The sequence below is a fragment of the Nanorana parkeri genome, unplaced genomic scaffold (assembly GCF_000935625.1).
Source record: "Nanorana parkeri isolate BGI_ZX_2015 unplaced genomic scaffold, ASM93562v1 scaffold738, whole genome shotgun sequence".
Classification (NCBI taxonomy): Eukaryota; Metazoa; Chordata; class Amphibia; order Anura; family Dicroglossidae; genus Nanorana; species Nanorana parkeri.
In genome coordinates this window covers 400,521-421,533 of record NW_017307006.1, presented here as the reverse complement: position 1 = coordinate 421,533, position 21,013 = coordinate 400,521, and the positions used below count along the sequence as shown (strand labels likewise).

At 41.6% G+C, this 21,013-nt stretch overlaps 1 protein-coding gene and 1 pseudogene across 1 annotated transcript in view; one reads left to right on the top strand and one right to left on the bottom strand.

Moving 5' to 3' along the window:
• The window catches only part of LOC108793316, a 28,578-nt pseudogene extending 27,074 nt beyond the window's left edge, over positions 1 to 1,504 (top strand).
• Positions 1,505 to 3,746: 2,242 nt separating this feature from the next.
• The window catches only part of CCDC180 (coiled-coil domain containing 180), a 73,181-nt gene continuing 55,914 nt past the window's right edge, over positions 3,747 to 21,013 (bottom strand). Inside the window, exons 29-37 of the mRNA XM_018564226.1 lie at positions 19,849 to 19,923; positions 19,690 to 19,756; positions 18,086 to 18,230; positions 16,749 to 16,909; positions 9,782 to 9,919; positions 7,899 to 8,010; positions 5,971 to 6,076; positions 4,713 to 4,842; positions 3,747 to 3,904 (exon numbers count right to left, since the gene is read on the bottom strand). Of these exons, the coding sequence (XP_018419728.1) occupies positions 3,773 to 3,904; positions 4,713 to 4,842; positions 5,971 to 6,076; positions 7,899 to 8,010; positions 9,782 to 9,919; positions 16,749 to 16,909; positions 18,086 to 18,230; positions 19,690 to 19,756; positions 19,849 to 19,923 (1,066 nt within the window). The 3' untranslated portion in view covers positions 3,747 to 3,772. The remainder of the gene's footprint in view (positions 3,905 to 4,712; positions 4,843 to 5,970; positions 6,077 to 7,898; positions 8,011 to 9,781; positions 9,920 to 16,748; positions 16,910 to 18,085; positions 18,231 to 19,689; positions 19,757 to 19,848; positions 19,924 to 21,013) is intronic.

Genomic DNA, 21,013 nt, shown 5'->3' with positions numbered 1-21,013 from the left:
AACATGAATAGCTAAAAAACACAAAAGAACAAACAAGGCACGCTGACCTATGGTATTATCCACAGTAAAACATGATAAAAGTCTTGCACATACATGCACCCAACAAGAGCAAAGTGCCTACACAGCAGCTGATCTGCTAGATTACTCCCTGGGGCTAGCTAGCACCACGGCCAACAGTGAAGCTCCAAATGGATTCAGCAGGGTTTCCTAAAGGACAGGCCTGGACAAATGGAAGAGAACCAGCATGGGGACTGTAGCTATACAAGGTAAAACATTATCCTTTGACTTTACCGCCATGACACAGCTTTGGCAGTGGCAGTGAAATGGTAAACAAAGCCCAGAACTTGATTGGTAACCCCCCTGAAGATCAGAGCGATCTCCACGGAGTACTGCAGCTGAAATAATTGAATGTACATAAACTTACTCCCAGCATTGGGCTGTGAGGCCTTAGATATACAGATTGTGGCAGGGAATGAGTTATCTAGACCCAAAAAGGCTCCACTGCTTTCAAAGATTCCAAAATTGTAACTGTTTGTTGAGACTAAGCCCTGATTTAATATATAAAAGTACTCAGTGACTGTTTTTATTTCACCAAAACATCCTATAAGCAGCTAATATTCAGCCTCCAGTTGTAATCTTTTTGGCTAACTAGCTTGCCATTGCGGGCATAGTCATCTAGTAAGTATAGTGATACGTGATCTAAAAAAACGTGGTTTCCATTTGGTGCATTTGCAACAACATGGCTGAGAACTATTGGCGATGCTTTTTGTTATTTGCACTAACAGGTCATTTTTAAGGACAAGCTTTTGAGGGTCTACCCCCTTCTTCTAGGTCCAAGCAGTACTGATACACAAAGATTTAGATAGACAACTTGTTAAACCTTTGTGTATCAGTACTATTTGGTCTTGACATAAAGGTCCACTTCTGCACACCACTGCTCTTTGTACTGTTAAGAAGTCAGAGAGCGCTTGTAGTGTTGGAGAAAACAATATGTTACAAGGGAAGGAGATAGGAAAGGGTTACCTTCAGTTTTTGCATATGTGCATTTTAACACATATCAGTGCTTGCTTTCTGTATATTTTGTAAACATTTGCATTAAAGTTGAGCAAGAAAAGCCTAAATGAATCATGGTGGGGTATTCTTGAAAACTAGAGCAGACAATTTTCTTTTGGCAACCAATCAGCTTCTCTCTTCAGTTTGTTCAGTTAAGCTTTGAAAATAAAGAGAGAAGCTGATTGGTTGCCATGGACAAATGCTCCAGTTTTTATGAATTTCTCCAATGTGTCTTACTGTGGAAAATATAGTGGAGAAATCCAATTACTCCACTTGAACATGACTTATGCAGGCAGATCTTCACTAACGGGTCCATTTAAAAACCAGCAATATAGCCATACTGCCACCATGCTTATGCTTTTAGAAATATTTAAAAGACTCTGCACATTTAAAAAGCCCCCAGCGGTACTTCAGGAGTCTGAAGACATTGAAAGGCAATAGAACTGAATGAAAGTCAATAAAAAAAGAGGGGAGGAGAGTCTAGTCATGTGACCTGAGGGGGGAGATGGCGGCACTCGAGATTGGGGGGGCGCTCCGAAATGCACGCCATACAAACGATCGGCGGCTATAGAGCCGCTGATCGGTTGTATGTGAAACAGCCGTTAACGGCTGTAGTAACGAGCGGGTCTTTCCTGCCCGTGCGCGCGCTAGCAGGAAAAAAATGCCGTCTGACGACGGCAACCCGCGGATGCGAGTCTGCCGTCCGTCCGTTTTTTCTTAACGGGCGGACGGCAAGAGGTTAAAGTCATATGAGTGGCTCGCTTCCGATCACGGAGCTCTTTCTGCTGCACTAAGCAGAGAGAACTCTATGGGCATTGCAAACTCCACCTCATAGCTTGCATATTATAAATAGGCTGCTAAATGTAGACTGCAGTGTGCTTGGAGAAATATAACAAAGAGTAGATAGTGATATATGCTCTTCATTACAAATTGGCCCCTAGTCATACATACTGAAACCCACTCAGTCCATTTACCAATTCCATCTTTACATAAAGCTGTGATTATGGAGCTCTGGCCGACCCAGGTTCTGCATGATGTGGGTGGACAGTCAATAGAAATATGCACTTCTTGTTGCAAAATCTAGTTACTGTGTGTGAGCAATAGTTTTGATGGACATGAAATAAATCATATACTGCTTGATGATTTTAAAAGTAAAGTTTATCCTTATTGCATTTTCAACTGGTAATCAGAGATTGGGGATATGTGACATAAGACTGCTAGAGATCACTGCCATTTCCATCCCTTTAAAATGCAATGCTTTTAGATTTGTGCTCCCTAAAGCCCCTATAAAAGTTTGCCCAATGTGCCATGCAGTAGCACAATGTGTGATCAATGTCCTTGACTGCCTCATTTGGAACCAGAGCAGAGTGAGGGATGGAATTCACGAATATTTCCTGCACAACCAGTCTCATAACATAGAGCCAGATTAGGGGTCCATCAACGCGTCTTTCCATACTGTTCCAGGTCACGTCAGGGGTGTGACTACAGATTTTGGAGTTCTATAGCAAAATGTTGATGGGACCCTTTGGTGACCTCCCTACTACCATTGATCTTAAAGGGGACCTATACCCCCGTTGACTAAAAAAATCACATCAGCATACAGCTCTGCTTACATTCATTAGCTAAACAAACATTTTTAAATTTTATTTACTTTGGCACAAACTATGTAATGGTGCCCAAGCATTGCAGCTTGGGAAGATTACATCAGCAGAGCATTGCTGGGAAATCTCATCCGTAATCTCATGAGATCTCAGGGAAAGCCATTTTCCTCCCCTGAGATGATGTACATGGTCACATGTGCCAGAGTTCCAGAAAGTAAAGGCAGGTATATTAATCTGCCCTTAGTAATAATGGCCACTGTGAGAAGAATGGGGAGGAAGATTCAAATAAGATATGCAAAAAATAAAAAGCCGGCAAGTTGTAGATTGTCACTACTAAACATTTCTAAAGGTGCCATTGTTGTTGTTTTTAAAGATATAGGTAAAGGTCCTCTTTAAAAAAAAGTTCTGTTAGTAGGCTTAGTACTGTTGTCTCTGCCATGGAAAGCATGAGGGACACCATATGGGTTTGGGTTCATTTTTTTATATGTTAAATGTATTTATTTTTTCAACTGATGTTTTATATCTGTGTTGTTATCATTTGTTTACAAACATTTAATACATTCATCCATGAAAAACAACATTTAGAGAAGCAAGTACAGAAGAAACTGCTTCATTTCAGACTCTCTCTTTAATTGAAACTTCAACAGCCCACTTTGAAGGAAAGACAGGGGCATGCTTTACCCCTCTGACTCATTCAGCTGATTTGAGCTAATAAGCTCTCTAAAACAATTCTTTTTTTTTTTCAAGGGGGCAGCTAAGAATAGACAAGTAATGCGTGGAGCCCATAATCCTGCCTTCTGTATTCCTATGCAATAGCTAATTTATATTTAAAAAAAAATAATATACAAAATGGCAATACATCCCTTTTAAAGTGCGTAAAGCATTATATATATTGAGAGGGAAGATATAGCAGAAGATACCCTGATCATAGTCAAATCGACAGTCTCCAACGATAAAATCATCTAAAAGTTTACCATGCATATAAAGGGACAGAGAAAAAATGTGTTGCTCGTAGGGAAAAATCAAGGATCAGTTTTGGCAGGCTGACAGCACAGGAACTTTTATATACGAGATGGTATGTGTCCACTCAAGGCTGCAGAATATAAGTCAGTATGGTTTCATAAATACAGTTCCTTTATTTTGAGTATGGACTGATTCCACCACTGCTTCCAGCGCTGCGCCGCCAATTGTTGTTGCTTCTGCTCCTCCACTATGCTCGTCAATGCCAACTTTGTGTCTTGGAGGGATTTCTGAAGAGCAGGAATACAAAAAAATAAAAAAATGATGCCATTAGAAATCTGTTTCAAACAAAATACATCTAGATTGCAACGGTCATGTGGAAACCATACTGTAAAGGAGGGAGGAAAATTTAGGGTAGGATAAGCACAATTATTCTTAATTTGTTATTATAAAGGTTTTAGTGTAAGGCAGGGGTGGCCAAACTCCGGCCCTCCAGCTGTGGTGAAACTACAAATCCCATGATGCATCTCTCTCCTGGAGTCATGTCTGTAGCTGTGAGAATCTTGCAATACCTCATTGTCCTCATGGGACAAAATTACATATAGTTGGACCAAAAACTATATGACAGATTATAAGAGACATTGTTTAAGGCTGTCTTATTAAATAACTATGTCCAAGCAATGCAACAAGCAACTCCTGGCAAAGAGGGGTGGATGGAGAAAGTGGCAAGTAGAAAATAGGGGCACAGTTCATGATGGGGACTCTGTAGTCAAAAGATAGAGAAGTGAGGAGAGAGTAGAATACAGAAGTAGACGGATTAAAATGAAACACCAGAGTTGCCCATAAGCACCCCTCCAATATGGGAGCCTAAAACATTCAGGTGAAAGCGAGGCATGAGCATGTTGGATCCACTGGGGTCTACTAAACAGTTAGGCACCTCCTATAAGTTTCCATAAGAACACTAGTCAGTTTCCTATTGGAAACCAAGTGTATGCAGAGCTTGACCTCCACACCTAACTTGTCTACATACTTCCCTACTCTTTTCATGAGTTATAGAAAGGTTTTGGCTGAAGTTCCATTTTCAACATAAACACTAACCAGGTAGGCAGAGTCCCTGGCTTCTACTGTGGACACGTGGCTCAGCGTGGTCTTGGCGGTGGTTACAGATGCAGTGGACGTGCCATCTGTTATGTCTGCAGAGTTCTTGAGAGTAATTCCTGGCCAGACCCTAAGAAACAAGCCATAGAGTATACGGATTACAGTTTATTCCGACAGACAAGAATGTCATGATCTGTAACACCCACTTCTATATTACAAGACAGAGCTTTCACACAGATAGCTATTTCTCTGTTCTAAGAGAGAAGGGTGGCTACCCCATGTCACAGCAGTTGGCAATGATGGTGTAGCAAAAAAGGTCAAAGCAGATGCAATAGAGCTAAGTTAGATCTACAGCTTCTACAGGTTTCCCCTTCTGTCCTGAAACATTACACCTACAAGACTGAGCCTCTTCCTTTTTCTTGCAGATGTAAGAGACAGTCAGTGAGCTGCTAATGCTATCCAGTACATACTGTGGCTGTGCTAAAGTCAAATGTTTCACTCATTTTAACTTATTTATCTGAGCTTGTTATACACCATTACAGGCCAAATCAAATGGATTTTCACAGTGTGTCTAGGTGGGACTGCAGCCTCTTGTTACACACTTATATATTTGTCAACTATGCTCTTAGTAGACATCATGAAGCCTACAATGAATCATGACTCCTCAGCCTGCACAAACACAAACCCAGGAATTGGTGTAGCAAGAAATGGGATAACCATCAATGAGACATATAAGTGGATGCTGCACTACAATTATGCCAGGGTGGCAAAGAGAATCAGTGTTCCCTGTATGCAATTTAAGGCTTCATTTTCAAGCCTGGTGTATCTCTAAGGCCTCATTTACATGGGCGTGTTGCTCTGTACAGTGTTAAGGGACAGTTGTTAATGCGCCTGGAGCTGCGGGAAGAAGCGCGAGCGGGCAGCTCATTTAGCTCTATGTAAACACTGGAGCTGTCCGCCCTTTATGCAGCTCTGAGTTCTGACAGCCGAACACAGGCGGTATACGGACCGGGATCCATCATGTCTGCATCCGAGGCCGTACACAGGGATGTGTGCAGCTGCTTCTACATAGAGTTAAATCAGCCGCCTGTGCGCTTCTTCCCACTGCTCTGGGCACATCCACAATTTGCACTTCAAGCTGTACAGAGGAACATGCCCAAGTGAATGAGGCCCAACAGCAACATCAACTATTACAATTCCTTTTGTATGTCCAAACTTTGCTGCACTGGTAATTATTGTAACTAACTGAATGCCTTACCTGCTGCCACGCTCTATCAGTGGCTGGTACTCTGTATCTTTAAGGGGTAGGCCAGCTTTCTTGCGTCTGATCAGTGTCAACAGCTTCTCCTTTGGGATTTCCATTTCTATAAGTGTAAGGTTAATTTTGGGGGTCAGAATTTTAAGCATGGGTTACAGCACAACCTAGTCGCTACAGATGAGTTTCCCATAGCATGGAAGGTGTATCTATAGTGGCACTCTTGCTCACTGTACCTAGTACATTGAAGGGCTCAGGAGTTATGTGAAGGACAGCCTAGTGTCTCTTACCAGTAGCAGGGAATCTAATAACTTAAAGTGTATTTCCGCTTCTGCAGCCAAAAGGGGGTAACACCTATTTGTTAACATATATTTGTTACATGTTCTCATGCACATAACACAACTTAAAAAGAATATTTAAAAATTGCTGCTTTCCTTTTAGCATGCCGAAAACAAAATCTTATTTAGCTTTCCTCTGCTATGTAATGTTAAGAAGGGGCTGGAGAGTTAGAGAACTATGAGGAGAGTGCTTTTCACTCATCTCATTGTTCTAGCCGACCTGTGACAATGAGACTGTCACAGGTCGGCTCAGTAGATCGGGAGGTGAGCGAACACATACCGGCGTTCGCTCACTTCTCGATCCTGTCACGGCTCTCTGCTGGAATCCAGGGGCTGGATTCCCCCCTCCTTGCTCCGATCCGCCAGCTCTGACTGGCGGAACGGACGGGGGAGTTGGCGGGTACAGCTGGCTCTGCCTCTAGATAGGTAGAGCCAGCTGTCACGCAGCTCGGCGGATCCAGACATAATTGTCGGGATCCGCTTCAGCTGCAGCGTCTCAGTATACTGAGCTTAGGGTGACGGGCGGACGCTAGTTTGTGTCCTCCCGTTACCCTAAGGAGAACTATGGGGAAAAGCCCTAACCGCATAGTTCTCCTTTAATGTTTACCATAATGAACTCTGTCTATACTGTGCTGGCAGATCTTCATTATCAGTTGTAAACTGGATGTGCAGGAATGTCCATCTTAACAAAGAGTTAAAGAGCTGAGGACTTGAGACTAAGCTGCCCAAAGGGTCCTATGCATAAACCTGCTCCAAACAACTAGAAACGTAAGAAATACTTAAAAAAATATTTTAGTTGTATGCTGTGTGAATGAGAACACATAGCCTACAACAAATAGAGGGGTTTCCTACATTTGACTGCAAAGATGGAACTACACTTTAAATTTTGGATTAGAAGCATGTTCATATGTGCGCTCCATGGCCATTTTGAATATTGCAGTGTATACAAACTGGATATATGAATAATGTGTATGTAAGTATAAGAAAAAGCATATTCAATATATCTTTGCAATATGTGCACATTTTCCTGTTTTAATCCTTTGCTGAACCGAAATCCAAAGAAGCGTTGTCAGCCCTGCCAGCTGGACTACAGAACTCAGTCAAACATCCACACCACTTTCTGCCTCTCTCCACATACATACATTGACTTCTTTACCAGCAAAACAATGCTGCTGCCTTGGCTCCCTAGAGCCAGCCCACAATAAGTATGTAAAGAAGGTGCTCTAGGGAGATGTAGTTCTGGGGGATATTCCCATGTCAGACTTGCAGTCAGACGCAAAGACTTTCAAAGCTTGGTAATGTCACAATAATACAAGTTGTTTCTCACTACAGTAGCAAGGTAAAAATACTGGGACATGCTCTAGAAAGGGAGAAATTGGGATAATGCCCAATAGACATCAATTGTTAACACTAAAATGTCACATTTATATTCCAAATCACATTATTCTGAGTGGAAAAGGTCATTCTTGTTTGCAAGGAAAATGAAAACTATATCAGAAAAAATGATTTCTTGCTGAAGTCACCAATCTGGGCCCCTTCTCTCATACACACTATGCTCTTCATTCCTGTCCCGTGTGTACCAATGTCACTTACTGGCAGGCAGGACATCATCCACGGTCAGCACCTCGTCCAGCTGCAGTAGGATGCTCTCTGTGAGTGATGCCAAGGAAGTGACAAAGCGCTGCATGCTCTCCAAAACACAGTCCTGAGGACAATATGGGTGCCGGGTGTTAGTTCATCTACATATTACTATATAAAAAATATATATATATTTGCAGCTCCTGCAGTCTTTAATCATACATAACAGACATTATATTGAAAGTTCCTAAATAAGAAACTGAAAAGCAGTATTCTGTATGAGAAGCCTATAAAATCACTGATTACAACCAGTTAAAATTTGTATACCCTTTTCTGCATTTAATGTAGAATTAAACACTTGTTTTTGTTTGCATATATCTACTTCTAGCAAGCAGCAGATATATGCAAAAACATAAAAAAATAAAGTTACAAAATAAGTAAATACTGACCTGTGTCTCCGCCGCTCGCTCCCGTCTGAAGATTCTCAAGTGGCCGTGAAGGATCTTGGGAGAGCGCAAGCGCATTAGAGATCTTTGGCCGGGAGAATAGGAGAGAGACAGTATACGTCAATGCACGCAGTCGGGAACGTGCACGTGGGACACAGAAGACACAGCAGTCAGCGCTGGATCAGAGACCGGCACCAGCACTGGAGGGACTCCTGAAAACTACTGGAAAGAAGATGATCGGATCTAACGCATCATTTAAGGTAAGTCCTTAAAGCAGCATGGGGGGGTTGTGACTTTAATATCACTTTAACAATGTCTACTGCATTATGGTCACTAAATAGAGCTTAGGAGCACAGGCAATGAGTATTTATTTCCTATGCTCCTCTGCTCTATCTAGTGGTCATAATACAGTTTTTAACTGACATTACATTCGACCTGGAAAGAAAATATGCTAATAACATTCATTTTTGCCTCCATTCACACAGAACAAATGTATATGCAGTTTCATAGGACAAATGACTCCGTGAATTGTTTATAAATACACCCCACTGCATCTGTCCCCCTGGTGAATGAGAGCAAAGCTCACACACAAAAAACCCCAAAACACTTGCATTGCATTATGGGAGTGGAGTTATAGGTCTAAGAGTTATGTAGGGAAAAAAGTGGCCAGACACAAAAATGCAAACCCCTCTGCATGTTCTATGATAGAAGAATTACACCTCACAGAAAAGGGGTTGCAGCATGTCCTATACTATAATAGATTTATGATGTGTTTGGTCATTTTAGATCCTTCACAGCCAATGGTGTTCAGCAGAGGCAACTGGAGCTTGTCTACAGAAAGTCAAGGCCTTTTCTGACTACCTGGGATGAATAAAATCCACCAACATTCCATCTGGGTTTGTGGTATGTTGGCAGACAGAGCCAGCACTAATGAAGCAAGGGGTCTACCATCCAGTTTTGCATGCGGAATGATCTTCAAGCTGAACTCCAAGTAAACAACTATAATACACAGCCACACTTTTGTTATTTGTTATGTTTTACCTGTGAAAGAATGTGTATCTTTCTTTAACCTGTCTTGTGACCCAGACACCCCAGCCAAGCAGCACAGCCTGGCGTTAGACCTCCCGGAGAGTATTTTGCCAACTACAATGCATTCAGCAATAGTGCCTGGGACTTGCCCCATCCTGTAAGGAGACAATGAAGGAACAGCAGTACACTGATGAGGTCATCACTCTGCTTTCTCCTCCTTTCGGGAATCTTCCACTGTTAGATTAACAGCATTGGGCAATGTAGCAGGGCTCTGATCGGCATACAGTGTTACCCCTCCCTCTCCCAGTCTGGGTCAGACAGTCTTAATGATTAGCTGGATTGCACTGTGTCTTTTACATCTGCCTGAAGTTTGGCTTTGAGTAAACGTTTTCTTATTTTACCAATGTCAGTACATTGTCTCACCTGTAACTGTTTAGCGGTGCACTCTATCCCCTCTGTCTCCTCCTGCTGTCTCTTCTCCTCCCGCTGGCAGATCTCCACCAGAGTTTGCCAGTTATCAGGGTGTCCCAAGCTTGGACGCAGCAGATTCTTTATTTCTTCCTGGAAGAAATCCGGATGTTTAAATGAAGGCTGTAACTCAGATTCTATTCGTACATTCAGGGCCGGCCTTAGGCCTTTAGGCGCCCTGTGCGAGAAAGCTTTACAGCGCCCCATAGTGACCACGCCCCTCAGTAACCACGCCCCTCAGTAACCACACCCTTTCAGTGGCCACACCCATTTCTCCAATACCGCCTCTATTTAAAACCTTCCATTCCGTTAAGTCCCCAAAAAACAGATTACAAGCTATGATAAAAATACAACTTTTATTCAAAAGGTATTAAACTTGTAAGCACAATATAATCATTCATATTAAATAAAACAACAGTAGACAATCAAGTGGTAAACAATAAATGTCAAACTAAAATAGAGTCTATAAAAGAAAGTGTCAGGTTGCCCTGCAGACCCTTTTTTTCAAGTGCATATAGAAAAGTAAAAACAAAAAACAGAACACAAAACCTAGACTAGATTGTTACTATAACAAAGTGCACCACGTGTAACAAAGTAAAATGTAAACTAGAACGCCACAAACTCAAAATGAGTACTAAGACACCGCTTGCAGATCCTCATCACTAAAAAGTGGCAAAAAAATAGGTACAATTTAACTGTGTACACAAGTGATTACACATGCACAAGCTCAAAACACAACTTTACGTGCTTTTGCCTTTGCAAATTCATCAATGGTGCTGTTAAGATCCAATGTTTTGAAAACGTCATTTTCAATGGACAGCACTGATAACGATGTTAGTCGTTCATCACTCATAGAGGATCTGAGGTAAGTTTTAATCAGCTTTAATTTAGAAAAGCTGTGTTCTCCCGATGCCACAGAAACAGGGATTGTCAGTAGTAATTCAAAAAAGAAGGTTCCCCAAACAAAGAAATCCCTATATTGGAGCTGATCAGGTAAACAGGTGACAAAAAATGATAATGATGTATAAAAAATATATTTAATGACAATTAAAGAAAAATACACATAGGATCCAATATAACAAGACATCTAAAAACAAGTAAAAAGACATCCCCTTGAAATTCCACTTATAGTAATACGAGTGATAATCTAGAGACCACCTCAGTGGTAAATAGTCACTAATATATACACATTGATGTGTTTTAAAGACGGATACAATGTATCAGAGCGTACTCACAACCTGTGTGGTTTGCGATGAGGGACAGTCCTTGTAGGGTCCCCTGTTTAAACGTGGATGGAGTTGAAAGGTGGATGGTAGGATGGAGCAACCTCAGCCTCATCCACCTTTCAGCCCAGTGTGTCTTTATTCACTTCGCTGTGCGGCCGCACATGCTGGAAACAACCTCCGGATTATTTTATGGATTAGGAGTGATCGACACCCGCTGATCAGTGTGAGCTCAATTGAGCAGGGAGTGACACGCTCATCGGAGCCTCCAGACAAACAAGGATAACTACTATCTGGAGTCACAATCCCACACTAAGATACACCTCACAGAATTGACTCCATCCACGTTTAAACAGGGGACCCTACAAGGACTGTCCCTCATCGCAAACCACACAGGTTGTGAGTACGCTCTGATACATTGTATCAGTCTTTAAAACACATCAATGTGTATATAGTAGTGACTATTTACCACTGAGGTGGTCTCTAGATTATCACTCGTATTACTATAAGTGGAATTTCAAGGGGATGTCTTTTTACTTGTTTTTAGATGTCTTGTTATATTGGATCCTATGTGTATTTTTCTTTAATTGTCATTAAATATATTTTTTATACATCATTACCATTTTGTGTCACCTGTTTACCTGATCAGCTCCAATATAGGGATTTCTTTGTTTGGGGAACCTTCTTTTTTGAATTAATTTACGGAAACCCTGGAGACTGATATAGATCACATATTATAATCTATTGATAGCGTAACTCCTTACTCCCCTTGTTGTTTCTAGATTATCAGTAGTATGCGAAGTGCAATCCAGATGTTTGGAAATGTGTCACTGAGTCTGTCTCTTGACTGGACACCACTGTTTTTTCCTGCCATATTTGCCCCATTATCGTACCCTTGTCCACAGCAATTATCAATATCCATTTTTTTTTCAAATTGAAGGAGGAAGTCAGCCACTCCCTTTCCAGTTGTGTCATCTACTGTTTGAAACCCAATAAAATGTTCTTTTACTTTCAAATCCCCAGTGCTGTTATCCAAAAATCTAACTGTAAATGACATCTGTTCCTTGTGGCTAATATCTGGGGTGCAATCCAGGATAATTGAGTAATATTTTGCTTTTCTACAACGTTCCAAAAAGTCCTCAAGTACCTGTTTTGCCATTAGGTTTATTATTGTTTTTCCACAGTAGTGGTCTGCTCTCTCCTTTGAGGCCACACGGCGTAAGTGCTCTGCCATCACATTGTCATATTTTCCCAGTAATTCCACAAGCCCAAGAAAATTGCCATTATTGGGTGTAAAAAAATGATCTGAAGATCCTCTAAATGCCAAGTTACGCTCAGTTAAAAACTGAACAATGTTTAGCAGCCTCTCCATTACTGATCTCCAATGTTTTCTTTCTTGGCTCATAAGAGATTGTAAATTGTGATCAATTGCACTTTTGGACTTCAATCTCAGTTGTGTTTCCATCCACATCTGTTGAGCTAAAAAGTGACTGCTGGAGGTTTCATGAGATTTGAGAATATTTGCCATATGTCTCCAGTCTTCTGACCCTCCGGAAGCCAAAGAACTTTTTGCATACCAGTCAAATAACTTGCAAGAAAAACAAAAAGCTTTATTTGCAAATGGAGAGTACCCCAGCCATCGCCTCGTCTGCTCTTCTCCACTTTCTAACTTTCGCTTATAGAATGTAGCAGAGAAGTGGCGATTATGAACATCTTTTTTAAACTCCATATTTGTTACCTGCACAGGGCCAAATTCCAAAATACGGTCAACATTCTTGGAAATTAATTTCGGCCACAAAGCAGGATCTGATAGACTTTCAGATGTTGTCTCAGAAGACACTGAGTCAGGGGGAACATTAGAAGACAGTGGGTTAGAGAGAGCACTTGAATCCAGATCTTGTAGACATGAACTTGATGTTGAAGGTTCATTCTTCTCAAGATGGACATCATCAGCTTGACTGCTGCAGCTAACGTCATCTAGTTTTTCTTCTTCAGTTGCTTCGGAAACACTATGTGCTGATCTTCCCAAGAACTTTTTTAAAGCCCCTGCACTCTTCTGGTTCTCTAAATTCATAAGCACCTTACGTTTTCGATTTTGTGAACCCAGAGTTTTTTGGGACCCATGATGTCACTAGGTAAGGTACAATCAGTAATGCAAATATTAAACATACTAATCGTAAATAACAATGGCAGTTGAACAAAACCAGTTGCAAAATGTATCAGAATATACATTTGTGGTCTTCATATTTTCATGGCGAATATCATGCCTCCATTTCCGTAATGTGCAAGTAAAAAAATTATGGTTTTTGACTCGGATATCAGATAATTCCTATTTTAAATGAGATGGAAGAGACCATTGTGGCATTCTATTTGGTGTAGCCAGCTGCTCAGTCGTGAGGCACTCGCCTTGGGCGCAGCTGTGAGGGGGCGAAGTCAGGATTGGACCTGTATTGAGTAAACACAGCACCAATCTCTCCTGTTTAGTAGTGCTATTATAAACACAGAGCTCCCCTCTGGGACTAGTAAGCACCCTCACTTGGTCCAATGATTATGGTATAATAACGCCACCTATACTGTAAATCACATGGTATAATAACGCCACCTATACTGTAAATCACATGGTATAATAACGCCACCTATACTGTAAATTACATGGTATCGCCACATATACAGTATATCACATGGTATAACGCCACCTACATTGTAAATAACATGGTATAATAACGCCACCTATACTGTAAATCACATGGTATAATAACGCCACCTATACTGTAAATTACATGGTATCGCCACATATACAGTATATCACATGGTATAACGCCACCTATACTGTAAATCACATGGTATAATAACGCCGCCTATACTATAAATCACATGGTATAATAACGCCACATATATACAGTATATCACATGGTATAACGCCACCTACACTGCTAATCACATGGTATAATAACGCCACCTATACTGCAAATCACATGGTATAATAACGCCACATATAAAGTAAATCACACGGTATAATAACGCCACCTATATACTTTATATCACCCGGTATAATACCGCTACCTGTAAATTTACTATCAAATATCAAACATAATTACAATAAAGTATTTTTTTACTTTTGTATTTACTGTTCCTTTAAGAAACACCCTATTTAAATAATAAAATACAAAACAGATATTAAGCAGTACACTGCATTTATAAAAAAAAGAATTTACTTGCAGAACAAAGTTTTTACATCTGCTGGCTGCTTCTGCGGATTCTTGCCCTCCTTTGTCTTCTCAGTGTGCATGGCATATGAGCTCCTGCTCCTCATCCCTGCTCCCCATAGCAAGGCAAGGGCAGCCTCCCACGCCGTCTTACCGGCAGAATCCGCCTGTGGCCTGCCAGTACTTTGTCCAGATTTAAAGATGGCCGCCGCGCTGTCGCCGAGCGGCAGCCATCTTAATGAGTAACCCACAGACTGCCAGTGACACTGTCACTGCAGCCTGTGCTGCCTGGCTGAGCCCACAGCTGATCCATCCAGCGCTCGCACAGAGGGGCGCCGCGCCCGTGGGTGCACATTAAAGATGATCTCCGACTCCTAGCAAGGCAGGGACAGCCGCCCACGCCGTCATTCCTGCAGAATCCGCCTGTGGACTGGCCTGTGCTCGGCGACAGCGTGGTGGCCATCTTAATGAGTCATCCATAGACTGCCAGTGACACTGTCACTGCTGTGCTGCCTGGCTGAGCCGACAGGTAAACTGTCAAGCGCCCGCACTGAGGGGCGCCGCGCCCGCGGGCGATTATTAAAGGCCTTTTGGGACTGAATCTGTGCCGGTTGCCAGGCGCCCATGTTGCTATGGCGCCCTGTGCGACCGCACAGCCCAAAGGCCGGCCCTGCGTACATTACACTAGCGTTACACTCCAGTTATGACTTTGTCCTAGTCATGGATAGATGATCCCTGTTGGATGTCTGTCACTGTTGCAATCTTTGTTTTGCAAGGGTTGAACTGAATGGACGTGTCTTTTCCAACCTGACTAACTATGTACCTATGTAATTAGTACGGATGAACCGAAACATAGTGGCCGAGGAGCCCCAGCGGGTGGGGAGGAGAGCGATGTGAGCGTGTCACAGGAGGCTGAGCTCTCCTCCTGCACTGCCCCGCTCAGCCTCCTGTAAGGCCTTTTTCACACCAAATGCAGACCAGATCCGGTCAGGTTTCTGCACACGCAGTGCAGTGGGTTGTGCCGCGTTTTTGATGCGTTTTTGATGCGTTTAGGGCCGGTTTTGGTAAAAAAATAAATATAATAATTTTTTCAAGTTTAACATGGGCTTTCAGGCACTTGCATGCGTTTTTGCGTTTTAGATGCGTTCCAGAGCAGTTCCAGAGCAGATCCAGAGCAGGTAAAATAGGGCTTGCCGCAGTTTTTTCACCTGCTCTGGATCCGCACGCTGCGATGTGAACTGGAGGTCAAAATACCATAGGAATACATTGGACGCAGCTTTGATCCGGTCTGCACCTGCTCTGGTCTGGATCTGCTCCGCGCTTGGTGTGAACAAGGCCTAACAGATTAGGAGAGCGGTGTGTGGGTGGAGACAGCTGTCACAGGAGGCCGAGCCGGTGGTGAGGGGGAGGAGTAAACTGTCAAATGAGACCGAGCTCTCCTCACTGCACTGCCCGCTCTGCCTCCTGTGAGAGCCAATCCAGGATGGAGAGCTAGTACAAACATTCAGCGATCAGTGATTGCTGAAAGTTTGTTTATACAGTAATTGGACATAGTAACTCATACTATGTACCAGTTATGAATGAATAGGAAGTGGTCTACATCACTTCCTATTCATTCAGGATTGTGTACATAATAACTCATACAATATCCACAATGTATGAATGAACCTAAACACTCAGTACAGTATAGAGGCTTCCTGTTCATTCAGTCCTGGGGCTGCAGAAAAAAGGGATTGAGGACTCTGTCATCAATTTTTTTCTTTTGTAAAAGGGAAACATCAGGAGTCTGTTTAGACCCCTGATATTTCACTGAAGCCTCTAGCAGTAAAGTTAAACATTAAAATAGTTTATAAAAATACATTTAAAAAATGTAAAAGTTTAGATAAAATAAAATAAAAATAAAAATTTTTGAAATTTGTTTTTAAAAAGATTAGAAAAAAAAATTATTTTCAGTTTTTACCTGACTTTTTTATTTTCTGTCTTAAAATTTTATTTTGGTGCACCTCTAGCAATTATCATTGACAAAGGATTACCAGAGCACTGCAAGTTTACAAGCAGATATTATAGTGGTAGTTGTCTTTCAGACTTAGCGCTCTTTCTTTAAAAACCTGAAACAGAGCCTTGTGGTGGCAGAGGGAGAAGTGACTGCACTGACATACCGACTTTAGCTACAAAGGCGACACTAAAATATGTAAGGAAAGGCACCTGAAGATCTACCTGCTGGCTTGAAGGAGAATACCAGACATTGTTATGCAATATTTACTGAAAAAAACATATTTTTTTAATTGTCATTTTTGTCCTGATCACGGTAATTAAGAAATTTTTACAAAACGCATTTACATTACCGTTAAAGACCAATAGCATTTAATTAAAGGGGCAAGATGGCAGCCGACACCCCCCTCAGGCAATTTCCCATGAAAACTGTTTAAAAGTCATCCTGTAAAGTGTTAGCTGTTTGTTTTGCCATGGTACACAGTGCCATAGATGAAATACCTTTGTTTGGTTCCATTCACCAAGCTCCTTTCCGAAAAGCTGTTGTATTTGATCTATGTTCATTTGTATGGCCTGCAAGTGTTCCCGTCTTAGACTCTCTATTACTAGCTCTGGTACATCACGTAATAGCTTTTCAAACTCCTCCAACTGCTCCCGGAACTCTGAGAGAGAGGAAAAGAATTTGAGTGCATTTTACAGCAGAGTAGTGCAATGGGTCTCAATCTAGGATGCACACACCCCCTACAGGATACATTGACATATATTAGGGAGTACTTCATCCACCATATTAAAGGCAAGCATTGAAGTACTCCCTAATATATGTCAATGTATCCTGTAAGGGTGTGTGCATCCTAGATTCAGACCCATTGCAACCTAATTGTTCATCCACCATATTAAAGGCAAGCATTGATCAATTAGGTTGCAATGGGTCTCAATCTAGGATGCACACACCCCTACAGGATACATTGACATATATTAGGGAGTACTTCAATGCTTGCCTTTAATATGGAGTATAATCAATTAGGTTGCAATATATGTAAACTGATGCAAGGGTCAAATTAGTGGACGGTAATCTTCATAATACATTATATAATGCACGCAGTATACTATGAATGCAAAACCTGACCGCCAGCAGATGGTGAAATGAGATCTTAGGCTTATTTCTTAAATCTCTCATGAGCTTTAAAATGTTTCAAAGGTTGTTTTCAATCTTTTTAAATCTGCAGCTTTCATTAAAATAAAACCTGGTGATGCTGACATGAAGGTTCTTGTTCAGGCACTTCCTGTTATAGGTTGACAACTGTCTCCTAATGAAGCTCCTGCATTGTCACTCGGCCACATACACACCTGGTGGACACAATAGGCAATTGTATGAACACAAACTGCACAGGCATGGTCCGCCATTGAGAGAAGGCTTTCAGAATTGTATTCAAGTACATCTGTGCTTTGCCCATGGAGGGAAAAGTAAAGGATTCACTTTGATGAAATCCCCCTTAGATGCTTATACCTTTACTTCCCCACTACTTCATACCCCAGAGGTAGCAAAGTTATGAAAAACCATGTGACCCCTTTTCCCATATGATAGTGCTGGTGTTTGGCGACTGGCTACTGAGGCAACTGGCGCTGTTACAAGCAGAGTCCTCAGCTCCGAGTAAGTTCCAAGTCTACATTATTTCCTCCATTTATTCACAGAGATTGAATAGAGAAGTGGGAGAATGAAGGGAGTTCAATGGAAGGGGGTTAGTTAAATGAACTGGTTCCATTGCCCCGCAAGATCAAAGCACAAGTTCCCCTTAAGGCTGTTGTACAGTTAAAAATGCAGTCAAAAGCCATTTTACCCAGCAAGCAATTGTTGTGATACTCCAGGGCCTGCTTCTCATAAGTCTGAAGCTTCAGCACCAACATGTCCGCACAGTCCTCAAATGTTTCCTGCAGTAAGTCTGGGCGTCCTACTGGACGACGGTCCTTCTTTTTATAGAATTCCTAAAACACAAAGAATACTAATAGAACAGATTCCCAGTGTGATGCGGTGATTACAACATTAACTGATTTTTCTTTAGGTTAGCCTTGTTAATGGTAGAATAACAATATGAATGACGATTGTGGCCATCGAGTAAGTAGGGGAGATTTGCAGATGGTTGCTAAGGGACTGCACATGCCGAAATATGCAGTTTGCTACAATATAATAGCTGCGTGTTGTCAATATACACAGTAGAGGAAAATGTACAAATCCGACTGACAATTCCTTTTAAAAACAAAAGTACAAAAACGGCGTAAAAAAGCAACTCTGTAAATATCCACATATTTTCGGGTTTTGGCCTCTGACTGCTGTCACTTAAAAAAACATATTTCTTACCTTTTACATGTTTCTTTGGTGTAGGCCTTTGTGCAGATTCAAGGCTACTCTGAGCCGTTTGAGAATGTGAAACTAGAGGGTCAAACTGAGGGACAGACTGAGCTTCCTCTCATTAAGGTTCAATGCTTATAAGTCTTTAACCCTTTGTTAGGACAGACAGTTTTCAAATCTAGTTTAGAACTGATAATGAAATCTGCCAGCACAGTACAGACAGGGCGAATTAGTGTAAAACTGTTATAATCCTTTATGTACTATAAACATGACGCTTTGTTGGGACAGGCACAGCTTCTGTAGTCTTTTTTGGTGCACAAAAAAAATTCCCGAGCAAGCTTTTCTGTGGTCTCCTGATACCTCATTCAGCTGCAGTTAGAGACTAAAATACCTGATACTTCCAGATGTAGAGTAGATAGTGACAATGACCATGTGGCAGTGATGTCACATGAGCCCCTTTTTCCCCCCCAGTGATAGAAGGAGGTGGCAGAGGAGCAACGGAAATGTATGTGTTTTGAAGGGGAGGGAGTGAATCTGTTGCTTTGTCCTGCATGTGCAAAGCACAGGTTTACTTTAATCGTACCTAGCCTTAAAGTCCATCTCCAGGCAAACACAAAAAGTGCCCCCGCACAGCAAAGGTTAAGTGCTTGTTTTAGTCTAGGGGTTGGAGTAAAGCAGATTTACTCACCTGATGGTCGCTCCTGCCCCCCGTGCTCCGTCGGTCTAAGGACATCCGGTTCCATAGCATTTGCTGCATTAAATGTGAGGACGCTAAGGGACATTCCACCAGCAGAAGGGCAGGAAGAGGGGATTGCTGATCACCAAGGGAACGGGGATCAGGTAAGTCTGCTATGCTGCAGCTTTTAGACAAGAATGAGCACTTAACCCTTGCAGTGCAGAGGTAGCCCCACTGCAAGGTTCTTCTTTTTTTTTTGCCCAGAAGTGGACCTCAATTCAGCCTGTATTACTTTACCCCTTCTAGTGTATGGTCACCTCCTGTACTGAAGACCCTGCACCGATAACTACCAGCACCCAATGCTGAATGTTGGGACTAAGTGATCTATGTACTCCCCCCCCAAAAAATGTGAATTTTACCTCAGCCAAGTACAGCAGGTTATTGTTGCTCTCCCATAGAATTGACATCAGGATGCCTTTAAAATGACTGGAGAATAAAAATACAAAGATAAGATGCCACATGGCTCTATTTCAGGTCCAGACAGTACATATCACAGTGATACATTTGCTGTAACTTACTTCGATTCCTCTTTCTTCTCTCCAAACACTTGGTACTTCTTGTCAAAGCGGGTGGGTTTCACCAGCTTGCGAACACTGAGAAAGAACAAAGAATTTCAGAGGGGCCAGCTTCCCGGAGCCATATCGGCTTCTTGAATAAACCACTGCAAAAGTGCAATAATCATTACCGACCAATCAGATTTTGGTTTACTTATGCAAGGTCAGGGAAGATCAATTCTGATCACTGCAGGTCACTGAGATTTGCACACTGCTTTTATCTTTGTTGAATTGCATCTTTAGTTAAATTGGTTTTACAATATAGCCAAACGTTAAGGGTAGGGAAGGGTTAATCTCTGCCCACCTCCTGTCCTGGTGACGCAACAAGAAATGTGAGTAAATACCTGCAAAGTGAGGACAATTCTCTTTTTAGACAGATGTCACCGGAATAAGTATCTTCATTGAGAGATTCAGCCTCATCTCTAGCTCTGGTGACAACTTTTAAAGTTTGGAGCTCTGTCTGATTAACAATGGCCACCAGGAACAATCTCATCAGGGACTCAGAGAAATAAAAACTTGACAGGGGTTCTAACGCTTCCATACTTTACTTTATGCAAAACTAAAAAATGTTTTGCCTATGCATACACTTTAACCCAAGAAAGCAAACAAAATGGAAGCCACCACTGAGTGTCAGTTACATATAGTGAGAGAGGTAAAATTACCTATAAAATAATTCAGTAACATTGAAAATATCCTATATGATGTGATGTACGTGCTTCTGAGGTTCCTAGTGGAAAGGGAACAAGAGCACCCCATTTTTAACCCTTCACTCAGGCTATTCTGATTCATGTGGGATATGCGAGTCACAATCCCTAATGGAGCTAGTTACAAAGTAGAATCATTTTTTAAAGCTTAACCATGGCCGGAATGTTTGTTAAGCATATGCAACCCTTTACTTGCATGTCCGAAGTGCGTGCGTGTGGAGAGAGAACTTGTCCTAGAGTTTTGATTTATTTTACATTATATATATATACAGTGTATATGTATGTATGTATGTATGTGTATATATATGTATGTGTATATATATGTATGTGTATATATATGTATGTGTATATATATGTATGTGTATATATATATGTATGTGTATATATATGTATGTGTATATATATGTATGTATATATATATATAT